The 25,655-nt window shown below is 49.6% G+C and overlaps 1 protein-coding gene and 1 pseudogene across 1 annotated transcript; both read right to left on the reverse strand.

Annotated features, from left to right (window-relative positions):
* LOC141499640 (vomeronasal type-2 receptor 26-like) overlaps positions 1–25,655 on the reverse strand; it is an 841,716-nt pseudogene that overhangs the window by 424,760 nt on the left and 391,301 nt on the right.
* LOC141497162 (glutathione S-transferase theta-2-like) lies at positions 9,626–18,235 on the reverse strand. Its single transcript, XM_074199816.1, has 6 exons — positions 18,080–18,235; positions 14,589–14,676; positions 13,462–13,543; positions 13,040–13,213; positions 11,272–11,481; positions 9,626–9,924 (listed from the first exon to the last, which is right to left on the reverse strand). Exons 1-5 carry the CDS (start codon positions 18,189–18,191, stop codon positions 11,278–11,280), a joined length of 660 nt encoding a protein of 219 aa, XP_074055917.1. The 5' UTR covers positions 18,192–18,235; the 3' UTR covers positions 9,626–9,924; positions 11,272–11,277.

Here is a 25,655-nt window from a genome sequence, read left to right on the forward strand (position 1 = left end):
CCAAGAAAACCCCAAGTGGGGTCAGGAAGAGTCCGATATGATTAGAAAATGACTCAACAACAGCAATAACTTATAGAACAAAGAAAATTGAAGACAGGAAGAGGAGGGATGAAACATTTCTTAAGCATGTGCCAGGAGCGTAGGTCTGAACGAAGGTAAGAATCATTGATTTCGGGGTTCAGATTTTCTTCTCCAAATTGAACCACACATAAAATGGAAAGAGTAAAAGACAAAATTTATTTATAAAAGGGGGAGGATACAACTTCCCTTGTCACTATAGCAATCAAATAAAATCATTGGCAATATTAAGAAACAGCCAGCTAAAGCTGCAGTCACGAGAATAGAAATTATTATCAATTCAGGGAAACTACAAAATTATTGACAATAGTAAGAGACAGCATGTTAAATGAGAATCTATAATATCAATGAGAATAGAGACACCTCACCAGCCTGGGGAAAACATCAAAACTTGAAGATCCAGCTGGGAAATCCTGGGTCATACCAGGAAAGTTCCTCACAGAGCTTCCTCTGTAGGAATTGGATCCCACAGTTCCCTTTCCCAGGGTGAGCCTTCAATTGACCCTCCACACAAAGAAGGCAATATGCCAATGGTAAGAGAAAGTTCTGTAATTTCTCATGGTTGTGTCCTTGGAGCTGGTCAGGATCTTGGGACACCTGGTGATAGCACCCCAGATGTGATTATTTTTCTTTGGGCAAGGAAGTCATTTGGACAATATCCTTGAGGTGTGTGTGTGTGTGTGTGTGTGTGTGTGTGTGTGTGTGTGTGTGTGTGTTGGAGGGGTATTAAGGGGACATGAAAGTTTTCTTTATTAATCCTTCAGAGAGACCAACAAATGATCATCCTTTTTCAGGCCTTATTAATAAAATTATTAAATCACCTAGAAGCTATGTCTCTCAAACCTTTGTAATTGTCACAGTTATTTAAAAATGATACATTTTACTTATTAATTTGTCCAATCATATTTAAAGATAATTTTAACATGAATTTTTAAAAGTTTTCTCCCTCCTATTCTTCCCTCCTCCCATCTTAATATAGGAAATAATCTCATATAGATCATACAAACCCAATCAAATGACACACATTTCCATGTTGGTTCTTATCCTTCCTTATCAAAGAAGACCAAAAAGGACATAGAGACCAGTTACACAGTGTCTGACTGTGACTGATCAGAACAGTAAGAGCTTGGGATGTTCTACCACAGACTGGGCACAAATAGTCCATGGGAACCCCTGGGGTGGGTACACCAAACTTACAGAAATCATGTTTCCTTTGAGCTGCTTCAATGCTGCCTTCCTCCTAGAGTGCAGCCCCCTCACTGATGAGGACACACCATACTGGGCAGTCCTGTGCCAGCGTCTCCCATGTTGCACAATCAATTCCAAACTTATTAAGAGAGACATTTAGGGGCAGCTAGGTGGCAGGTAGTTTGAATCTCAACTCTGACTTCTGTACAGCTTTGGTCTGTGTGAGTTTTCTATCTGTCTTGCATGAATTTATAGTTTTGAAGGCAGAGGCAGAGAAGGAATTTCTCTCTGAATAAAAACATCGAGTTTTACTTTAACTGTAGCTCCAAGCTGATAACGCCTCACACCAAGCAGCCCATTACTTGGATGTAGCCTGCAACCTCCAGTCTTCTTTCTCCAGCTCATTTTATGGAAAGGAAACTGAGGCAGACAGGGTTGAGGAACATGCCCGGGGTCAAACAGGTAGTGGGACAGGTGAGGGCAGATTTTTGTCTCAGGAACATGAGACTTCCTGATTCCAACCCAACACTCAACCCACTGAGCCATGTAGCTGTCCAGCCTCCTATTGGCATGGCCTTTGAAACCTGGTCTCATTCTGATTTCATAAAAAGTGTTAAGTTTCTAAAATTACACTTCCTATTCTCCCTGCCCCCAACCAAATAAAACTGACCTGTTTTGTAAGCTAAATTGAAGTAAGTTATTTCATTTAAAATTTAATGTAAATTGGAAGGTTAATTATCAATCTCCATGGATTTGGAATAGCATTTTAAGTCTCTGTTGATTTTAAATTGGGTTTTTTAAATCATGGGATGTTAAGGTAGAGGGTTATAGTCAAGGCTGTCTTCCTTTAGAAAACTGGCCTGCTCTTAGGGAGCCTCATCCTCCCTGTACCTTTCTTTACTGCTTATCCTCTCTTGGTAGGGCAGCCAGATGTCTCAGTGGATAGAGCACTGACCTTGGAGTCAGGAGGACTGAATTCAGATGTGACCACAATCACTTAACACTTCCCAGCTGTGTGACCTTGGACAAGTCCCTTAACCCTGACTGCTCCACATCCAGGGTCATCTGCAATCATCCTGATCCATATCTGGTCACTGGATCTGGATGGCTTCAGAGGAGAAAATGAGGCTGGTGACGTACACACAATTCCACAGTCTCCCTCATTCAATCTGATTCATATGCTTGTTACGGCATTGCCTCCTTGATGTCATGGTCTTCTTCAAGAATGAAGGACAAGCACCACTCTCTCTTGGTGGCTGCTGTTGCAGTGGTTGCTAATCTTACCCTTCGCTTCTGCAAACCACAGCAAGAAACTTTTTCGTCTTCCCTCCTCCAAAATAGAAAGTTCAGATGTTTTCCCCTCTGATTTCTGTACTCTACTGGACCAAAATAAAGATATCTACATTGCACCCGGAATAAAACCCAACATTTTGAGAAACACATAATTGAGCAATCTTTTATACTAGGAAATCCTGATTAGAGCTGAAGGCAAAAAAGAAATCACAATGATTTTGCATGTGTTTGTGTCTCCTTGGATGAAAGTCTTTTAAAGCTTCCTGAGAGCAGCACGGATGTTTGCTAGCTGTTTTTAACTCATTCTTAGCTTTTTTTTCCCTGAGAAGAGCTGTGAGCACTTGTTTGACACATTTGGAGCCCTCCCAATTTGGCAGTTCTGGGATTATAGAATTTTGATTTCCTTATCTGCAAGATGAACATCATACTTACATTACCTAGCCCATGGTGCTGCTTTGGGGGGAGCACTTTTTTTTTCTTTTCTTTGCAAGGCAGTGGGGTTAAGTGGCTTGCCCAAGGCCACACAGCTAGGTCATTATTAAGTGTCTGAGGCCGGATTTGAACTCAGGTGCTCCTGACTCTGGGGCCATTGCTCTATCCACTGCGCCACCTAGCACTTCTTAACCTTAAATGATTAAACTTCAAAAGTGCACTCTACCTATTTCCAGGGGCAGCTAGTAGATAAACTAAACAGTGGCCCTGGAATCAGAAAGACTCATCTTCCTGGGTTCAAGGGTAAACTCTTGACTGGTAGAGTGGTCCAGAACAAATCACTTAACCTTGTTTGCCTCAGTTTCCTCTTCTATAAAATGAGCTGGAGAAGGAAAAGGCAAACCACTCCTTTTCCAAGAAAACTCACAAAGGCATCATGAAGAGTCAGAAATGACTGGACAATATCAAAGTGCTTGCCAGGAATCTTACTAGACCTTTGACTGGGGTGGGGGATGGGGGAGGAATATAAAAATGAAAATTTTGTGACCCCCCCCCAGCCCTTCACCAGTCACAGGCCATGAACATACTTGAAGCACTTGCTATGGAATGAATCCAATGAACTAATCAGTCACTTAAAGTGAGACAAAAGCATCTCACTAACTACCCCAGACCTGTGAGCAGGAGAAATAAGATACTCTAAAAATGTCTGCTGTTATTGTGGTGGTGGTGGTGGTGGCGGTGGCAAGGATGATGTAGCGTTCTATGAAGATGCGTCTTTGGTAAATTAGCATGTTTTGGCTCCTAGATGTATATTCAGTTTCAGATTATCCTCTTGTCTCATTTGAAACAAAAACTGACCCAAATACTTCGGAGGACTGTGAGGCTGCCAAAGTAATGAATAGCAGCATATACTTAGCCGAATTGCAAGTACAAGATCCAAATGGAAGAATATTGCTGTTGGTGTGTGTGTGTGTGTGTGTGTGTGTGTGTGTGTGTGTGTGTGTGTGTGTGTATGTTTTAAGGTTGAGAGGTTTGGGAATTGTTGTCTTCAGTACTGAGGTGCCAAAAAGCAAGAAAAGAATAAATTTAATAACGTCCTTAAATTGAAACAAACTTCCTCTATGGGAACAGGGAAATAATAAAAACTGGGAAAGAAGTGGCCTTTAAACACAAGTAATGCAACTATCAACACTATCATCAGTATTGATTGGGTCTTTACTCTTCAGAGGGGAGCATTCTCCAAACTTAATCACAGAATGTTGTTGCTTTAGTCAAATTGAGACCTGGAAAAATCATTGGCTACAAAAGGCCATCGTCTCCCATTGGATCCTGGGTCATCTTTGGTCATCCTGATCCATATCTGGCTGCTGGACCCACAGGAGAAAGTGAGGCTGGTGATTTTGAACAACCCCAGCCAAACAAACCCAGTCACTTCCATCCAATTCATGGTATGTCATGACATCACCTCCCTCATGTCATGGTCCTCATCCAGAATGAAGGACAAACAATGACTTGGTGGGAGAAATGGGCCAAACACATTACAAGTATGACCTTAGTTATCAGGAGAGGGCACCGAACACTGGGGGGATCAGGGAGGGCCTCATGGAAGACACCAGAGCTAAGCCTCCAAAGCTCAATGTAATAACATGTCTGTATGAATATGGACACAGAAACAAATAAACATGTAAATGTGTAGATTTGTATGTGCACTTTGTGCATCTTAAAGAGCCACAGTTGTTGTGATGGTTGCAGACTATTACCGACATCCCCTGGAAGTTGAGGTTTCTGAGACACGGCAGCCAGGTCGGGGGGAACTTTGCTGCTATCCCAGCAGATCTTACTGGGATCACGATTGGCCCTTTCATTGTTGGCGCCTAGGGAAGGGAGTTAAGGCTGGAAAGGTCCCCCAGGGTTCAAAGGTGGGGTCAGGGGAACCATGGGCACCTTCCTTCGTGGTCACAATGAACAGTTCCAGTGACAATAAAGGCCCAGAGCCACTCATCCCTCCTTGCTGGATGCTGCTCAAAGAATCTCCCCCTTCCTTTGAGAATGACTGAGGCTTTGGCACTTGGGTTCCATGGTGAGGTGGACTGCAGAGACCTCTGGACTTGGGCTTTGGGAGATAAAAATTCAAATTTCAAAAACACAATTTTATATGATTTGGGTGACCTTGGACCTCAGTTTCCTCAACTATGATAAGATAGATTGGGACTTCACCATCTCTTTGGTCCCTTCTGGCTTTTAATGAATGATTTTACAATCCATCCTCATCTTCCTGCTTTTCCCTCCCATGTAATGTCTGGCATTATCACACATAGTGCTGTGTGACCTTGGACAAGTCCCTTCCCCTTTCAGATCCAAATGAGTGTTCTAAGTCTCATGATTCTATTTCATGATGTTTGTTTCCTTTTTCTCTTTATGGGCCTCTTGGCCTTCCCACCCCCCCCCCGCCCCGACCCCCAATACCATCTGTTTGAATTACCCAGGAATTTGGTCAGTAGAAGGCAGGGAGCCAACCCTGGTCAGTCCCAGAGAAGCTTCAGTCCTGGGCAGGGCAGAGACACCCTCAGTTTCCCCTTAAGGACTCTGCTGGGAGGGAAGGCAGCAGGGACAGGAGGTGGGCTCTGTCTCCCTCCTGGGTTGCTCTTCTTGTGTCCTGAGGATGCTTGGGGTGCTGGGCATCTTCCCAGGGGTCTTGGGTCAATTCTCTTTTACAGATGGCCTTGTGCTGATATGGTCATTTGAGGACAGACTCTATTGCAGAGTTTGCCCAGTGGCTCCTCTTCTGCTCTGTTCCCTTCCCCACCCACCCTCTGTGCTCTACTCCAGGACTAATCTTTCTTACTAGATTACCGTGTGTGTGTGTGTGTGTGTGTGTGTGTGTGTGTGTGTGTGTGTATGTGTGTGTATGTATGTATGTGTGTGTATGTGTGTGTGTATGTATGTGTGTGTGTGTGTGTGTGTGTGTGTGTGTGTGTGTGTGTGAGGAAATGGGGGGAATATGGAAGGCCACATCTGGTCCCATGGATTACTCCAAATGAGAGACTTAACTAACAACCGTCTCTCTCCAACACCCTTGGGAGAAGCCCTTCCCAAAGCACTGAGGAGGAGTTTGTTTTCAAGGTCTGAGGTAGAAAAAGCCCCTGGCAAGGAGGTGACAACAGCAATCAGGAGGCTCCCGGGGTCTCAGGGGCTCCCCTCCAAGGGCCTACAGATCCCTTCTCATTTGTCTGAGTCCAAGGGCCCACAGCTGGGTCTCCCCACCAGGGGATTGCCAAAGTTCATCCAAATGGACCCAGTCCTGAACTGGTCTTGCTTGCTCAACTCTCCCAATATCATATTGTGGGAAGGTAAGGTTTAAGTTCAGCCCCCCTGTCTGCCCAGCACCCTGACCCACAGCCTGGGGCTACTGTTCCTCCTTCCCCAGGCATCCTGGGGTCTTACTCCAGTGACTTGTGGCCAGAGGAATTCTACCTGGGCCTCAGAAAGTGGGGGAGAGGGGCTGGACAGTTCTCAGGTACCCCCCAGCTGTCAATCAAGGCCTGCCTTATTCCCTCCACTTCTGCTGTGCCCTCACCCCAAAAGCCATTGCTATTCTTGGGGCATTTTCATCCAATGCTCTGGCTGTGGTCATCCCTGGCCCCGATTACCACTCACCCCCAGCCCCCAGCAGCTGTCTTTTATCCAACCCCTCTGTCACAGCCACCATCTGCAGAAGCAGCACCTGGCGGGGAAAGGGACATCCATCCCCACTATATGTGGATCAGTTGCTCCCTAAGGACTCCCATACTAGTCTAGCTAAATCAACGAGAGACCCTGAGGGAGAGACAGGAGGCCACGTGTTCCAGGCAAGGCCAACCATCATCACCACCTTGACCAGATCTCTCCATCTTCCCTCAGACTCAACTGGAGAAAGTCCAGAACCCTGAGGACAAGAATCAGTAGTTTCTACCGGGAAAGCAAACTCTGGGGTCAGGAAGGCTGGGGCCAGCTCTGGCAGGGACACTAGGAGACAAGGGCTGGGGGCCAGACCTGGCAGGAACCAGACCACAGCTGTTAAAGTTCTAGTCCTCGAGACTTTGTCCTGTTCCATGGTTCAGCTTCAGAAACTAAAGTACTTTTGTGGGGGAAATGGCCTGAAAGGTCTGACCATGACTTGGGGCTGTCCTGGAAGGCCATAGGACCTTTCTCTCTGACCTGCAGCTGAGGCTTCCCTGGGCCTTGTCCCCCCAGCTATACAGGAGCTCCCAGGGAGCGGGCCCTGGCCTCCTGTCTGCACCCCCACCACTGACCATGGGTTCTTCTCAGCCCTTCATTCTGTCCCAGTAAGTCAGTCCGCATCCACCCCAGGGGCTGCCCTAGAGCCCTGAGGGGAAGAGATGCTGCCTGAGTTCTGGGACAGGGAGGCTGGAGCAGATGTGAGGCCCATGGGCCTCTCCTGGAATGGCTTCAATGAACACTGCAAGTCATATCAGGGACTTTCTGAGTCTTCCAGTCGGCACAGCATATTTCAAACCTCTTGTTTAGGAAAACTGGAAACACTGAGGAATCCTCTTTCTCTGGCTTAGAGCCCTTCTTCACTAACATGGGTGAAACAAGGACAATGACCTTTCTTAGGAAAAAGGCTGAAAGGTCATGACCAAACTGAACCTTCCTAGAGGAGATCACGGCCTGTCCTCCCCCTGCTGGGAGTCCTCCCCAGAGATAGCTCTCATTCCTGGAAAAGTGAGCCTCCTTCCCCCTCTCTCCTCAATGGAATCTGGTTGCCCATCTTTGAGAGAGAGCCAGAGAAGCCCCCTCCCCGGGGAGAGGAGCCATCAGAGAGGGAGCACCATGCATGGGGACTTGCTTTGTCAAACATTTTGATCATTCACCACGACCATTGACTTTAGGACATGTTGGGGCATTTTTGAAATATGGGATATTGTCTGAAGGCACAAAGTCAAGGGGAGGGAGACCCCCATGGATGCTGCCATTTTCGATTTCTCTCTCTAGAGCGGACTTGCTATGGATGAGTCTTCAGTAATGTGGCTCCGGCAGACTTGGGTCTGAAAAGGCAGAGGACAGCATGGGAGGAGGCCTTTGTCTGTGACATCTCGTGTTCCCTTTTCCTGGGATCTTCATGTAATAAAAGCCAACATGGTCCTGGAGGGGATCCTCTTCCAAATGCTGCCATGACAGGTGAAAGGCAGGGAGAGATGTGTTCAAGCCTGGGGGGGAGGTGGTTTGGAGGAGAGCTGCCCGCTCCAGCCTTGGCCACCTCTGATGGGGCTCCCAGAGTCTGAGCAGCTGAGGGAAGGGCCCAGCCTGTCCAGCACCCTAAGGAGTTGTGCGCCCGACTCTTATGGGTTGTGTCTATTTGGCCAACACGGGCCCTTCCTCCTGCAACGTTCATTCCCCTCCCCCCAGGGCAGAGCTCTAGACCATGAGGATTCCATGGGATGAATGGACCAACATCTCTCATAGCAGAAGAGATCCCAATAACCCCCTGTGCCCCAGGGCCAGGAATGCTGTCCTTAGCCTTGGGGGGGGGCAGCCCAGCCCCTGGGACCCCTGGTACCCCTGGTCTCTTCCAGGAGGAGGAGCTTCACTGCTCCCGGCTCTTCAGAGGATCACACGACTTTTCCACATAGATGTTATGGATCATCATTCAGAAGTCTTGTGGAGAGATGGGGGAAGGGACATGGCCCCAGAACAGAGGTCATTGTCTATTATTCACCAGGACAAGGTATTCTCTCTGTGCCTCAGGATGCAGAAAGGGGAAGGCCTCGGGGGAGGGAGGTGGCATGAGAGCTGTGCCACATCCGGCTTCTAATTAGAAGTGATTAAGCCTCAAGTCAAACAGAGTCTGGTGTGGGAGCCAGGAACAGAAGCGGGGACCAAAGGTTCCTCTGGCTGTCTAGGGGTCTGGGCTGATTCCTTTGTCCCAGGAAGAGGAGAGGACCTCTTGGATCAGATGGCTGCACTTTCATAAACTTGAGATGTTGGTTATGAGAGATGTTTATCCAGACAGATGGCGTTCCTCTGGGTCCTGTTGAGGGTTCGAATGTCTACACACTGCTTTGGCAGAGTTCATTTCATTACATAAATAGAACAGCAGACTTGGAGAGGTCAGAAGCACTATCAGGTGGTATCTCAGGGGCAGCAGTGCTGGGTCTGGAGTCTGAAAGACATGAGTTCATATTCATTCTCAGACACTTATAAGCTGGTGTCACCTTGGGTAAGTCATCTAACTACTGTCTGCCTCAGTTTCCTCAAGTGTAAAATGGGACTCATAATAGGAAGTATATCACAAAGTTACCTTGGTATGAGAAGTATTATGTGAAGATTTACTACTATTAGTGATTATTACTGATCCTCACAACAGTATGAGGAAGAATTATTGCTATTTTTATTTTGAATTTACTCTTAGGGATTAATAGTAAATTGTAAAGCCTGTAACTTTACTGTGTCCTTAAGTCTCTGAGAATAGATGGTTTGATGTGGGCAGAGAATGGAGAAACCTGATGGGGAAGGATGCTTTTCCAGTTTTTTCCCATAAACTGGAATAGAGACCAAGAGCTGATGGATGAGCTGTGGCATTTCTACAAATTTCCAAGAGAGGAAAGAATTAATGACCAGATGAATGAAGAAATGAATGAAAAAGATTTTATTGAATTCTTACAGACATCAGGCGCTATGCCAGAGGTGTAGAATACAAAAATAAGCAGGGAGACTGTTTCAGTCATCAAAGAGCTCACATGCTCATGGGGGGAGACACATAAAGGGGAGTTGGACCGTGATGGGGCATGGGGCCATATAGTTTGGAAAGCATTGGGAAGTGGAAGGAAACACTGTAGAGAGTCTGCTGTACCTGGGGCAGGGTCCAAGATCTGGAATGACCATGAGGAGAAGGAGGATGGCCAGAGTACAACTAATCAAGTATGGAAATGCCTGAGGAAAGATCAGATCAGTGCCCTTGGCTGGGTTAGAATGGACTGAGATTGTCTGTTTGTCTCTTTGTGTGTGTGTGTGTGTGTGTGTGCGTGTGTGTGATTTCCTGTTCCTTCAGTTCTTCAGTTCATAGCTGGCACTAATCTGTCTTCAAATATTTGTGAGTCTGCCATGTGGAAAAGCAATTAAACATGATCTCACAGGTCAGGGAGAGCAGCAATGAGGTTGCAAAGAGGCAGATTTAGGATGAACCTACTGAAAAATCATCTGACTCTTAGAGCTATCTGAAGCTTTGGAGAGACTGTGTCCAGAGTGAATTCCCCATGACCAGCCATCCAGCAACTGGATGAGCATCCCTTAGAGATGGCAGAAAGAGGCTTCCAGGTTGGGTGTGCATTAGACCAGGTGGGCTCCAAACCAGCTCTCTCCCCACTCTTCCAGGTATGTCTCTGTCCATGCTGAGCCCTTTGAGGCTCTCAATTCAATTAAAACTCTTCTCTTTAAATCACCATCAAGGCAAGGAATTCCCTTCAGTTTTAGTGTTGGATTTTTTTAAAATGAGATTTTACATTTGTTTGTGTAAAACCTATAATATAAATTCCCACTCTGACTGAGGATTCCAGGTTACTGAGATCTTTTCCCTCGAGGGTTGATGGCTGGTTCACTGATCCTTCCCTATGTGTGGAGATGAACTAGGCAATAAGCATAGGTAGAAGAATTGTTTGCACCATCTATATTTGTTCTCCTGAGCACAGATGCATGCGTGGAGGTGTGGGTGCTGGTCATCACTTTCTACAGAAAGAGGTGGTATCCATGGGTGCATCTGCCTGCAGTATATGCCATCACTGGGGCCATGCATTGGAGGATTTTGATCTGGGGAGAAATTCTTAAACAGAAACAGATCCGGCTGACCAGGACCTTAGTTGCTTTACTCCTCCCTGACTGGGGAAGAGCTAGGCCCTGGCCCTTCCCTCTATCCATCAGCGTCTGGGAAGAGATGAGGCTGCATAAGGAAGGAGAATCAGTAGACTCTTTTCTTGAGGGTTTCTGGGTCCCACAGGATAGGCACTGGGGACTGCAGAAGAGCTGGCTGGTTCTCAAGGGATAGGAGAATGGGATATGAGGGGAGGGGAAGCCAAGCTTAGACCCTGAACTAAGAAGCAGGTAGAGAATGTGGGTGTTTTGGGATTCAGGCTTAGGAGGCTGTCCCTGCAGATACTGATGACATTTCTGGGGAACAGAGGCAAGGTGCCAGAAACTCCTCCTTCTCTTCCACTTCTCCTCACATTCATTTTGCCTCCCCCTCATTTAGCTCTAGTTCCCTCATCCCACAGCCCTCCATCTCACCTTGTATTAGGGGATCATTGACATACGTAATTTCATCCTCTCTTGCGTGACAGAGGGAATGTCTTTATAGGCTTTAGGATCCGTGCAGAGTTTAAAAAGGGGTTCCCGGGTCTCTTGGCACAGCTTCTCCCCCAAGGTTGCTTCCACTCGCTTACGCCAGGCTGCCAGCTTGGGTCTCCCCTCAAAGACATCAAAACCACAAGAGACAGGCTGCAGGAAAACATCTCAAACTCAGTATTTCCCAAACTGACATCATCTTCCCACTGACTTCTAACTTTGCAATTGCTGATCCACCTCCCTTCCAAACCCTTTGATTTACAAACTCAGGGCCATCACTGACATCTCTTTCTCCATACCCCTTCATAGCCAATCAAAGGGGCCTAAGTCTCCTTCCTCCCATCTTCCCCAGAAATGCTGCATTCATTTCCTTATCTCCTTCTGAAGTGGCCACCGTCCATTGGGGACTCATCTTCTCTCACTTGGGAAATGCCCAATGCATCACCTTCTAATCCATCTGCCCAGCAGCTCCCAAATCATCCTCCTAAACTATAGGCTAATCCTACCCAAGACACTCTCTTGCCTAACAGCCTTCAAAGGTCCCTCCTGCCTTGCCCAGAGAATATTATGTAATTAAAGTCCCCAGACTGGGATTTGAGCATTTTCTGTCATGGTCCTCACAGTCCAATTTCACCCTACTTCCCTTCATGTTACCTGGGTTCTAGGCAACCAGACTTTGAACTTGTCTCTGACCTTAGCATCCCTTTCCACTCTCCACCTAAATGGACACAGTTTCTCCCACCCTCTTCATCTGCACCTCTGGAATCCTCAGCTCCCCCCTGCCAAGTCTGCCCTCAGGTATCTCTTTCTTTATCAAGTCTTTCCTGAGTTCCCTTGTAGTTAGGACTCTGCCCTTCCTCAAGTCACCTTGAATTTATTATCTTTTCTGTATCCACAAAGCATCTTCCAGCAAAATAGCAAGTCCTTGGGGGCTTTCTATCTATCCCAACTCTTGCTCTAATGCCAGGACTCTTTCCATATATATTTATATGTCTTCTAACACTCAGTCTTCTCAGATTCTCAATCTACCCATTTTCCATGACCCATACCACTCCCCACCTGAGTTAGACATGGAAATACTCAAACCACTAACCTCACAGTGTTTTACTTGCACATTCATGAGCTCTGAAATGTCTTTGTCAGAAAATAAGCTTCTGCACTTCCATCTTTACCTCTACCTTACACTCTCCAACATTTTTCTTGGTCTTCACCATGATTCCCAATTCCTCGGGCCTTTACCAGACCATGTCTACAGCATTGCCTCTACTGTCTTCACTTTACTATCTCAACCTTGGTGAACCATTTCAGCTCAAACAAGATATTGGTTCCTCCATTCTATTTTTTAGTTCTAAGAGAGCAAGACTATGGTTTGGCGTTTGGGACACATTCGCTGCCTAGGAAGGATTTATTGTTCCTGATAATGATGATGATGAAGAAGAAGATAACACCTCCCTGGGACACAGTTTCCTCATTTGGCTAATTCTGCCCCAATGTATGTCACCAGGTGACATAATCACTTGAAATAATGGCTTGAGGACTGCAAACCATAATGCACAGATGGCTGGGGTCTGGGTCTCCCCCAGCCTCAAGGAAGGAAGCTACTGAGGAGCTTGGAGGCTGGACTGAGGTGTTCACTTCTGACTCTGGACAGCTCCCCTAGGCTCCCACCTTCCCCACTTCCAGTTCCAGGCCAGAGTCTGTCCCCCCACACCTGCATCAGCTCCTCCAGAGCCAACAGATCAGCCAATGAGATCTGGTCACCAGTGAGGAAGGGCTTGTCCTGCAGGAACTTCTCCTCCAGATGTTGTAGGGATTGGTTCATGAAGGCGATGTTCCTGTCCACTTTCTCCTTGGGGACATGGATATCGATGAGAGGGCCCAGAACCTGGCAGGGTTGGGGGACAGGGTTTAGTCTCAACTCCACACAAAAGATCACTTCCCCAAGTCCAGCTGTGCCCACTTCCCCACCTGAAAACTTTAAGGCCTGCAATAGAGGCACAAAGGCCAGAGTAGGTTGGGAGGACTCCCTTGCCCATCATCCTAAGCCCAGGTCCATAGTCTTACCCGAATCCATAGCAATACACCAAAGATGCCTCAAATGGAATCAGAGTGCCAAGACACATATTCTCCTACCCGAGCCTTGGCCTGCAGGTCCGAAGGATCCCAGTGAGCTGGAGTCTTGTATTTCTGACTCAGGTAGTGCAGGATGGCCACACTATGTGGGGAGGAAGGACAGCCTTGGACAGGGACTCCCACTGACCCCTTCCCAGTATTCTCTCCCTGGTGCCTTCCTGGAGTACACTTAGGCTTCATAGGGGGGCGTCCTCATGCATTTCCATAAAGAAACTCCTCTGAACGATTGAACCACTTCTTTGGTCATTTCATCCAAAGATTCTTGTATAATTCTTCCTAACCAATTGTGCTTGTGTGCTTTGTGTGTGTGTGTGTGTGTGTGTGTGTGTGTGTGTGTGTGTGTGTGTACAAAGAGTAGGTTTCTTAAGGGGTGCAGATAGAGGACATAAGACAGTATGGTCTCCCCCAAAGACCTACACTCTGGCTCTTGGCTTTCACTCCTTGGCAGAGCCAAGAAGGTCACTGGATAAGTCAACCAAAAGCCTTTGGATTAAATCAGAAGAAAAAAGAAATTTGGTCAACTTCTCACTGTAATTAGAGACAAAGCCAGAACTAGAACCAGAACCCAAAAGTCCTCTCCACCCTAAGGTCCATCCATCATACATCACTCTTTCTTTGTCTCTGTCTCTCTGTCTGTCTCCTTCTCCTTTTCTCTCTCTCCTTATACTCTGGACATCTCTCTGGTCTCCAAGAAACCTGAGATCATGTAGGCAAGGTAAGCCGGTATACAGCACAACCCTCGGTCTCTCTGTCTCTGTCTCTGTCTCTGTCTCTGTCTCTGTCTCTGTCTCTGTCTCTGTCTCTGTCTCTGTCTCTGTCTCTGTCTCTTTCTCTTTCTCTGTCTCTGTCTCTGTCTCTCTGTCTCTCTGTCTCTCTCTCTCTCTCTCTCTCAATCTCTCTCTCTCCCTCTAGTCCCTTCCTTTCCCTCTCCTTCACTCCCCCTCCCTCTTAGCCCTGCACTAACTGCACAACCTTAGCCAAATTTTGTAAACCCTACAACCATTTATCACCCCCAAAACCTCACAAAGACAGATAGTGAAGATAAACATCGGAATTAAAGGAGGGTGTGACTATAGGAGAACATGGGGACAAACTAGGGGAGCTGGGACCAGGGCCAGGAAAGGTACCTTTCTGCCAAGGTAAACTCTCCATCTTTCAGGACCGGCACTCTCTTCAGACTGCTCACTTTGGCAAAGTCATCAGTCAAGTGCTGCCCTAAAGACAGAGCAGGTGGGGAAAATGAGGCAGGAAGGGTCCTCTCCCCTGCCCTCCAGGGAGCTGTCCACTGGTTCTTGGTGCCTGGGCGCGCTTACAGGAAGCTGAGGTGCTGGTCTTCCAGCTTTTCAGCATGGGGTAGTTGACCTTGATGTGCTGGGGAAGCACTGGGATTGCTGGGATCTTCCTCACTCTTTAGGGCTCCTCACTCTAGTGGGAATGCAGGAACAATTCCACCTTAGAACGTAGGATTTTGTGGATATTCATCCATCTACAGTAATGTTGGGCTCTGTGATGCCACACTGGCAGAGATGCCACAGTCATTTTCTATTTCTTTCTTGAGCTTATTTGACATGATCTTTGCCCATGGGATCTCTTCCTCACTCTGCTCAGGTAGTGCACACCCTCTATTTAAGGAGGGCACCCATGGTAGCCACCTCAGCATTTCTCCCTTAGCCACCCCCTCCCCTGACATGCAGCAGGCCTCCATGCCAGGTGCCCTCTTTCCCTGTTCAGTTTTTCCTTCTGTTTCCTTTCCACTCTGAGCCCCTTCAGGGTGGGCATTGCCCTTTCCCTTTCTTTGTCCCCCCCCCCCCAGAATTTCTCTGACTCTTTAATCTTTGCAAGGTGCTTTGAATGCATTGACTCCTTTTTCCTCACAAGACCCTTGTCAGGTGGGTGACATTGTTGTTCCCCCTTGCACCAGGGGGAAACCAAGGCTGAGAAAGCAAACTGCTTGCCCAAGGTCACACAAACAGTAACTAAGGAGGGGTTGAACTCAAGTCTTCCCTGTACTTCAAGGTCTATCCTCTTCCCACTGGACCACCTAGCTGCCCAGCCATGAGGAAATTCAGGGAGACTTGTGGGATTTTGTGGGGAGAAAGGTTCATTACTCTGATTGGGAAAGGGGCTTTCTCCAGTTCCTAAATGTTAATGGCTTGGACTGAGGACTCTGAACTTAGAAGATTAAAAGCATCTTGTGGCAGTTGCATTGAATAATGTGGAAAATTATGACCCTGGGCCCTGGAAGACTCTGGAATTTAGGATATTGGGATGAAATGTGAAGCTGAGTCAAGGATCAGACTAGAGGCCAGCCACTCTCCAGGGCAGCCCTCAGGCTCCTCCTCTACCCATGACAGATATACATTGATAGAGAGGTTGACACTGGCATTGCCAGAGCTAGCTCAGTCGTGAGAGCCATGCCAGGAAACTGAGTCACTTCCATTTAAGGGGCCTTAGGAAGATTCTGAAGGTCACCTGCAGGAGGAGATGCCAGACATTAAATTCCTTTTTCGAGTTTAACTACTGAGCATTCTCACATTACTACAGAGAGGGCAACTACGATGTGTTGGGCACATTGTTAGAAGGCCAGAGGTACGCTTGCCAAAAAGTTATTTTCTGGAGAATTCTCCCAGGCAAGTGCTCACAAGGGGGTCAGAAGAGGCAATACCTAGACACCCTGGAGGTCTCATTGAAGACCTTTGGAATTGACTGAACAGGCTGGGAGACACTGGCACAGGACCACCCAGCACGGAGTGCCCCGGTCTCTGAGGAAGGCAACATTGAAGTAGCTCAAAGGAAACCTGACAAGTAAGGGTAGAGTCCCCACCTCAGGTGTTGCCAGGGACTGTCTGTGCCCAACCTGTGAAAGAGCATTCTGAGCTCCCATTCGTCTGATCAGCCACAGTTGCACACTCCGCAGTGTCTCTGACTTAGTAACGAGGCCACTGTGGTCTTCTACACAGAGGTGAAGACCCAGCCAACCAACCTCTTCCCATGACCCCCCTTCTTGAAGGAAGAATGTTTAAGTAGGAACACTTCCTCTCCCAACCCTCTTTTCTGCCTCCAGATTGTCAGCAGAGCCTTAGTTTCCTATTTCTGCCCTCTTTGTCCTTGTCCCCCCAGCTTAGCTAGATTGCACATTTTGGGTTTCCCCACTTAATCCGATGATTTTCCCACTGATTGTTTTCAGAAGAATAACTCCTTGACCAATAAAGGAAAGTTGTTGAATGTGGTCCTGGCATTCAAGGCTACTCCAAATGATGGGAAGCCATGGGATCTGTTGCTTTGGAAAGCTAGGCAGGGAAGAAAAAAGGGAGAAATGGAGGAAGAAGGAGGGAGGGAGGGAGGAGGGGAAGATGGGGAGAAAAAGAGGGAGAGGGAGAGATGAAAAGGAAAGGAGACTAGGGAGCCTGAGGAAAGAGAGTTTTCTCCAGAAGATTTTTGGGATACACAAGGGAAAGAGAGAGACAGACAGACAGACAGACAGACAGACAGACAGACAAAGACAGAGACAGAAAGAGAATTACCTTGAGAGATATATCAGAAATGCAAGCCTTGAGGTTGTCTGATGAAAAGCCTGCAGGATTTGGGGGGGGGGGGTTGGGGCCTTTGTCACTGTCTGAGCTGCAGGTTCCAGCCAATCTCAGCAGGAGCACCGGGTGGCTAGAGATCTGGGTTCAAGGTTCACCTCAGACCCAGATGCCTGTGGCCTGATCCAAGTCCCAGAAACCCTGGCCGGCCCCAGGCAGCCCTCCAGGACTCTGGGCACCAGAAGTCGTGGAGCAAGGAGTCTCTTGGGGGCCCCTCCTAAGTGGCAGCCTGCCCTAGATCCGGGGACCCCCCTACTAAGAGGTGACTTTGGGTTCACTTTGGTGTTTTGAATTGTCTCTCTCGTTGGGGAAAGCAATGGTCAGAGAGGCCAGGAAGGTGGCACAGTAGGCCCAGCTCCCCCCAGGCCCATTGGGATCCTGAGGGGCCTGAGGCAGCCCCAGCTCAGCCACCCCCAGATCTGAGGTCCAGGCTGGGCTCCGGAGCAGGAGAGAAAGCCAGTGCCGTGGGGTCAAGGACACCCCTGGGAGAGCAGGGGGTGGGGGCAAGTGCGGGCAGGGCAGGGAAAAGTGACAGTGGGAGGCAGGAAGGGGGGGATGGCACTGCGCCCCCTCTCAGAAGGCCACAGGGGAGGGGCGGCTCTGCCAAGCCCACCTCCCACCTCAGCCACTCTTCCTCCCTCCCTGGTGGCATCAAGTAGGTGGGGGGAGGTCCTCATAGTAGGGGGGGGCCCGTCCTCACCTCCTCCAACCCCCAGGTAAAGGATCCCCCCAAATCCCAGGGAGCTGCAGGAGCAAAGTCCCTGGCCATCTTGGGTTCTTGCCTGGGCCCCATTTGGGCTCCCGTCACAATCATTACCAAGGGCGGGGGGAGCTGTCCTCAGTCAGCAGCTGCTCCCCCTCACAGCCCGCCCTTCCCCCTTTCCCCCAGTTTTAGTCTAAGGGGGGAGGGAAAGAGGAGGGACCTGATTGGACTAGACCCCCCCCCCCCCGCAACTGAACTGGGGGTGGGTGGGGGAGGGCATTTTTAGGGGGGACCAAGATGGTTGGGGGACCCATGGTCTGAGGCTCACCCTGAAACAGCTTGACGGGCTTCACCTCAAAGGGGATGCGATTAGCCTTGGCAAAGAGGTAGACGGCCCGGCAGGGCTGGGAGATCAGGTCCAGGTAGAGCTCCAGGCCCATGGCTGCGGGAAGAGGCAGTCCGAGGGGTGCTGATCTGGTTGAGGCGCCCCGAGATCCAGGCCTAAGTAGGTCCTGGGGCAGCTCTCCGCCCCCCGGGGAGACCAATGCAGAGGCTGGGAGGCAGAGCGGGTGGGAGTGACCCGCCTCTGGGCCCATTCCCCCCCCCCCCATCCTCTCTGGGCACCAGGCCCATGGGGGAGGGGGCAGAGCAAGGAGGCCATAGCCCTGGGGTTCTGGACCTGTCCACCCCCACCCGACCCACCCCTCGCCCAGGCTCCCTGCCAGAGGGCAGACCTGGATACTAGAGATCCGAAATCTGGAGTGATTCATTCAGTATCATTTTCTGCAGCTTCCTCCAGCAGCCTGAGGAGGAGTGAAGGGAGCAGGTGTGGGGGGAAACCAAGGCTGGCACTCGGCAGGAGAAGGGGGCCAGGTGCCCATCCACATCATTTCTTAAGCACCCTCTAGATCCCTGGGGGTTTCCTTTTTCTTCAGAGATCACATAGGGGAGACCTTCTCCATGTCCTTAGCCCATCTCCACTGGTCTGGAAGCTTTCAGGCTCTCTGAGCAGGGGATCCCCCGCCTCGTAGGTCTCCCCTGGATTGGACTCGGGGCCAAGCACCTTTAGAACGTGTACTTCAATTGGAAGGTTGTCAGGACAGAGATAGAGTTCAAGGGGAGCTCTGGGGCCAGTAGCTTCAGTGATGGGTGACTGTGGGCGGCCGTTTGGCCACCTCTCCAGGAGTGCTCCCTCCACACTGGGCTGCTGAGATGGCCCCCAAGTCCTTGGCCCATAGTCCTCAGGCATCCGAGAAGCTCAGCTAAACCCACATTTCCTCGGCCTCTTCGTGAGCCGAGTCCTGCCCCTCTCTCAGCCTCCCTGGCCCTTCCTTGTGATGGAGCTGAACTCTGCCTCCTTAGAGGCGGATGAACTGTTCTGCTCATAACTTCCACCAGTTTCCTTGAGCAGCTTCAGCCTTTCCCATCATTTCCATGAAACCAGTCTGGAAGTTTGTGAACCTTCTGACCCCGAGGAGCCCCCGGAGCTCTGCACAGCCGGTCTCTGAAGGCTGCTCACTCCTTGCTGGCTCCAGTGTTGCCATCCCGGTGTGGGCTCAACTTTCCCGCTAAGTTGCCCTGGTACTGTTCCCCCTTGGAGAGGGGCCTGGACAGCAGCAGGCACGGCCTTACGCAGGAGCCAACTGCATCTGCCTGCCAGGGAGAATGTGGGAAGGGGCACAGAACTTGGGGGGGGTTAGCCTCTGAACCCAAGAAGATAGCCTCTCCCAGGGAATGTTTTTCCTCAGGTTCAAATGCTTTCTTGGCTCACTCAGCTTGGAGCAGCCAGCCCTGGCCAAGAGAAGAGGGCGGCCACCCTACTCACCCGAGAAGGTCTCTTTGGGGGAGAGGACTCTGCAGCTGGAGATGGGCCAGGCACTTCTCCGTTCCCCAAGTAGCCCCACCACCAACTCATTCCTCAATTCACCCTGGATGTGGGGCTCCCATTGGACACGAATGAGCTTTTTACATATGTTCCGGCCAAATGGGACTCTCAACTGTTCTCCAGACTCATTCTACCTCCACCTGGTGGGAAATGGGGCTAGAGATGGCTCCTCAGTGGGGTAAGTGGATAGGATGCTAAGCCTGCAATTAGGAAGACAGGAGTTCAAATCCCTTCACCTCTGATGTTCTTTGTTTCCCCTCCTGAAAAACAGGAATACTAATAGTATCCACCTCCCAGAGTTGTTGGGAGGATCCGTGAGAACTAAAATCTATTTTCCCTCTATGTCAGACGTTATTTAAGATGCAATCACATAAGTATTGTCCCCTTTCATCTTCACCCTTCAAGGCAGGTGCCAACATGATGCCCATTCTCCCTGTGAGGACACTGAAGCAAAAGGGGATTAAACGACTTGCTGTGGGTCACAGTGCTAGAAAGGTTGCATTTGAACTCATATCTTCTTGACTTCCGGACTCCAAGACTACTGTACTCGTTGAGCCACCTTGTTGTGAGAAGGAGCTAGCCCAGGGCAGTCATACAGTCGGTGCTCTATAAATGAAGGTACTCTTCCCCTTGTCCCCCATGTCTGTGTTCTGGGAATGGGACAATGTTACCTGAGCCTCCTGCTCCCCAATATGGGGAAACCGTGGAGAATTCTTACAGCTCTTGGACATTGTACCCCTCCCAACACACCCCTGAAAGTGTCCCCACACTTCAGTGTAGACATGTCAGCCTGTGTAGCCTCTCCCCTTCCTAACCGGCCGCTACTGGACAGCTGGCTGTTTGGGCTTGGTTTTTCTTGGAATGCCCAGGGCCTAAAACCCAATGCCAATTTAATCAATCTCTACTTAATGAACAGTTATGCTGTTGAACTGAATTACAGTGAACAAATTGTGAAGGGGGAGGGGAAGAGCAGACGGAATCCAGGAATCCGGTGTTCACCTGGCTCAGGGGAGGTGGGCATCAGGTGGCACTGATGTCTAGGCCAGACTCCCCTCCATACCTTCTTGACGTGACGTGCCAGTGAGGGAGCTTGAGGAAGAGCAACTAGGGATGAAAAGCCTAGAGGTCAGGGGGTGAGTGGGACTGAAAACCTGGGCAGATAGGGGTGAAGAGGATGGAGGACCCTGGCTAGCGGGGCCTGGCAGTGGGGGCCAGCGATATCAGGAGAGGGAGAGCTAGGAAATGTCTGTAAGGTGTGCAGAAAAGGGTGAATAGATCGGGCACTGGGGGTGAGGGATTTGGGCTGGAGATAAGGATGGGGCTGGGGATGAGGGCATCACAGGGGCATGGAAGCTACTGGCTCTTTCTAGACCCATATGCCTGTGCCTTCCGCCATCACAAAACCCTGCCTAGCTCTCTTTCTATATCCCCTCCTTGATCTAATCCACTGCATCAACCCTTGTAGCTCTGTGGGCCCAGGTAACAAGTAAGTTCCGGTGGGTGCATTTCTGACCACTGAGATCCGGGAGAACAAAGGTCCCCACCAGGGAGGACAGCTGGCTGGGACTCACTGTGTAACTCGCATTGCTGCCTGAGTCACTTCCAGGTCTTTCCAGGGAGCGCTAGATAGACAATCCTGTTGTAGAGTCTGGTCCTACACCCATGACCTTCACGGACAGACTCTTCCTCTTCTCTGGAAGGCTCCGTCCCCCTCCTCTTCTTCCCCTCCCTCCACAGAAGCCAAGGTTCCTGACTAGTGGGACCCAGGGAGCGTGCAGAGAATTCTGATAGTCAGTGGCTCCCAATCACCTGGCCACCTCTTCAAGCCCCTTCCCTGGTAAAACCCTTGGCACCTACATGGGCAAGGGAACAAACTTATAAGACAGAGGCCATGTCAAGAGTCCTGTTGATCATTGGAAGCATTTGGATAGATCCAGGGGAGTGATAACAAAAGAGAGACACCCAGCCCCTTCACAGGATTCTGCAAAGCATTCCCCCCCCCCCCCAAGAAGGGAAGAGAGACTTTGGAAGAGGAAGAGTGCAGCCTTTGTAGCAGGATTTAATCCCACTCGGGTTTTCCTGTCTCTAACCACAAGCCCCCGTCAGCCAGCACCATCTAGCAATGTCATCGGTCTGCCAAAGGAGGTTGGGACAGTTATATAATTGGGCTATGAAAGAAAAAAGGGCCCCCATTCTCTTCACAGCAACAATGTCAACAAATGCCATTTTCTACCAATCTCATCACTGGTTCAAGTATGTTTTGCCAAAAACTAGAGGGGGAGGGGGAGGAGGCCTTGTTTCTGCTGCTCCTCGGGGCTCATTACAAATATAATCTCCATTGACTGCAAGGTGAGGGTCCTTTGGGGTCAAACTAGGGAGGGAGGAGAGCAGGGACCCCACCGCTGTGGAGAAAGTAACGTGAAGGCCCTAGGGTTCTGTGTGTGGGGGCAGGTCATGGGTCGTAGCAAAGGAGCCAGCCTCAACCCACCTGGCCTTTCTTTCTCTTTGCCTCCCCCTTCCCAGGATGGATGACTTTAGACTGTTGTGAGGGCCCTCTGGGCAGACTGCATGTGACTCACAAAAGTCAACATGCCAGAGTCTGTTTTGGGCCAAAATGTCCCATTTGCTCTTCTGAAACCAGTCTCCTGGATTGTAGAGTTTAGTAATCCAAAGGTCAGGTCATTTGAACAGACTATTACAGGACAGTCTGGTGGCAAAGGATCTGTTGGTAAGTAAGGAACAAGTAGTTCTCCAGGGTCTCTACCCTGGCCTGGGGCTGTGCTAAATGTGGGAAGCATAGCTGACCAATGAGATCTGGTTTGAGCTTCACCACCCTCTGAAATGCCTGCTATTCACAGTCCCATTTTGCAGTTGAGGATACTGAGGCAGGCAGTGGCTGGATGACTTGCCCAGGGTGATACAGCTTGTAAGTCTTGGGCTGGATTTGAACTCATGTCTTTCTGACTTGAGACCCAGCACTGCAGCTGCCCCTGAGATACCACCTGATAGAATTTCTGAGGTCTCAAAGTCTGCTGTATTATTTATGTAATGAAATGAACTCTGCCAAAGCAGCGTAGAGACCTTTGATCCCTCAACAGTAACCAGAGGAAGGCCATCTGTCTGGATGAAAGTCTCATAACCAACATCTCAAGTTTATGAAAGTGCAGCCTTCTGATCCGAGAGGATCTCTCCTCTTCCTGGGACAAAGGAATCAGCCCAGACCCCTAGACAGCCAGAGGAACCTTTGGTCCCCCCTTCTGCACCTGGCTCCCACACCAGACTCTGTCCTGAGGCTTAACCACTTCTAATTGGAAGCCAGATGAGGCACAGCTCTCATGCCACCTCCCTCCCCCTGAGGCCTTCCCCTTTCTGCATCCTGAGGCACAGAAAGAATACATCGTCCTGGTGGATAATAGAGAATGATCTGTGCTCCTGGTCCACTTGCCTTCACCCCATCTCTGCACAAGACTTCTGAATGATCATTTACAAAATTAGTGTGCAAAGAACATGATTCCCAGAAGAGTTGGGAGGAACTGCGTCCAGATAAGCAACCCATAAGAGATGGGCCCACAAGCCTTTATGGTGTTGGACAGGCTGGGCCCTTCCCTCAGCTGCACAGACTCTGGGAGCCCCATCAGAGATGACCAAGGCTGGAGTGGGCAGCTCTCCTCCAAACTAGCCACCTCAGGGCTTGTGCACACCTCTCCCCGTCTTTCACCTGCCATGGCAGTGTTTGGCAAAGGATCCCCTCCAGGCCCATGTTGGCTTTTATTATGTGAGGGTCCCAGGAAAAGGCCTGAAATGGTCACAGACAACAGCCTCCTTCCCTTCTGCCCTCTGCCTCTTCACACTCAAGTCTGTCAGAGCCACAGTACTGAAGACTCATCCATAACAAGTCCTCTGTAGAGGGAGAAATCCAAAGTGGCAGCATCCCCCGGGGTCTCCCTCCCCCATGACTTTCTGCCTTCAGACAATACCCCATATTTCAAAAATTCCCCAACATGTCCCAATGCTGTTGGTCTTGGTGAATGTAACAAAATGCTTGACTAACCCAGTCCCCATGCATGGTGTTCCCTCTCTGACAGCTCAACTCCAGGGAGGGCGGCTTCTCTGGCTCTTTCTGAAAGATGAGCTACCAGATTCCAGCTATGGGGAGGGAGAGAAAAAGCCTCACTTTCCTAGGAATGAGGACACTTGACCTCCTCCAGTTGGAATTCTCGGGGAGAGGGGGGAGGCAACGATCTCCTCTAGGAAGGTTCAGCTTGTTTACAACCTTTAAACCCTCCTCCTGAAGAAAAGTGATTGTCTTTGTTTTACCCATGTTAGGGAAGAGCCGTTCTAAGCCAGAGAAAGAGGATGCCTAAGTATTTCCAGATGTCTTAAACCCGAGGTTTTTAAAATATGTTTTGCAATCTGGAAGACTTGGAAAGGCCCTACTTATGGCTTCCAAAATTCAATGGAGGCATTCGTAGGACAAGCCCTGGGCCTCCCATCTGCTCTAGTCTCCCTTTCCCAGAACTGAGGCAGCTCCTCTTCCCCTGGGGGCTCTAAAGGGCCAGGCCCCTGGGAAGGATGCAGACTGACTGGGACAGAATGAAGGGCTGAGAAGAGCCCATGGCCCATCGTGGGGATGCAGGGCCTGCTCTCTGGGAGCTCCTCAACTGTCTAGGGGGACAAGGCCCGGGAAGACTCAGCTGCAGGTGAGGGAAAGGCCCCGTGGTCTTCCAGGACAGCTCCAAGTACTTGGTCAGGCTTCTTGCTTCAGATCATTTCCACACACAAAAGTACTTTAGTTTCTAATGTTGAACCACTGGACAAATTAAGGCCTTGGTGACCAGAATTTTCTTCCACATCTGTGGCCTTGTTCCTGCCAGCCTCTGTGTCCTCAGCCTCCTTGCTCCCAACCACCATGCTCCCAGCCTCACTGCCCCCACTCTCTCTGTCCCCAGCATTTGCTTCTCCTGGAAGATTCTCAAAATCCTTGTCCTCAGGGTCCTGGGCTTTCTCCAGTTGAGTCTGAGGGAAGATGGGGAGATCTGGTCAAGGTGGTGAGGGTGGTTGGCCTTGCCTGGCACTTGTGGCCTCCTATTGCTCCCTCAGGGTCTCTAGTTACTTTGGGCACACTGACTTAGGGGTCCTGTAGGGAGCAGCTGGTTGAAATGTGGTGGGGATGACTGGTCCCATCCTCCCAAGAGGATTCCTCAATGATGGCTGTGACAGAGGGCTTGGGAACAATACATCTGCCAAGGGGGCAGGGCAAGGTATCTGGGGCAGAATAGTCACCATCAGAGCACTGGATGAAAAGGAGTCTAGCGCCCCAGTTCCCACAAAATAGACTAATGCATATAAAGAGGAATAGGGGTTAGGGTGAGGGCACAAGAGAATCGGAGGGTACAAGACAGACCTTGCTTGACAACTGGAATGGACATGAGAGCTGTCCAGAACATCACCCCCACGTTCTGCCGCCCAGTGGGAATTCCAGGTCAGCTCCTCTGACCACAGTTCACTGGAGAATGCCCCCAGGATGGTGGGGGAAAGAGGGACAGCAGCCCCAGCCTGTGGGTCAGGGTGCTGGGCAGAGAGGGGGGCTGAACTTAAATCTCACACTCCCACAATATGATATTGGGAGAGTTGAGCAAGGAAGGCCGGTTCAGGCCTGGCTCCATTTGGATGAACTTTGTCAGTCCCCTGGTGGGGAGACTCAGCTGTGGGCCCTTGGACAGACAAATCTGAAAGGGTTTTGTAGGGTCTTGGTGGGGAGCTCCTGAGATCCTGGGAAGCTCCTGACTGACTGTCACCTCCTTGCCCAGCACTTTTTTCTACTTTCAGCCTTGTAAAAAAAACAAACTCCTCAAGTGTTTTGGGAACTGCTTCTCCCAGGGATTTTAGAGAGTATCAATCAACCCTATCAATCTGACTTTGAGTATTTCATGGGGTCAGATGTGGCCCTACATAAACACAGACACACACATACACAGACACACACACACAGACACAGAGACAAACAGACACACACACA

The sequence above is a fragment of the Macrotis lagotis genome, chromosome X, assembly GCF_037893015.1.
Source record: "Macrotis lagotis isolate mMagLag1 chromosome X, bilby.v1.9.chrom.fasta, whole genome shotgun sequence".
NCBI lineage: Eukaryota > Metazoa > Chordata > Mammalia > Peramelemorphia > Peramelidae > Macrotis > Macrotis lagotis.

Bases quoted from the DNA above. Each gene is read 5' to 3' on its own strand.
- LOC141497162 (XM_074199816.1), bottom strand. From the start codon at position 18,191: ATGGGCCTGGAGCTCTACCTGGACCTGATCTCCCAGCCCTGCCGGGCC. The intron at 13,544-14,588 runs GTACCTTTCCTG...CTCCCCACATAG, and splicing joins GAGTTTACCTTGGCAGAAAG to TGTGGCCATCCTGCACTACC. The intron at 11,482-13,039 runs GTGTGGGGGGAC...GTTTTCCTGCAG, and splicing joins CTCTGGAGGAGCTGATGCAG to CCTGTCTCTTGTGGTTTTGA.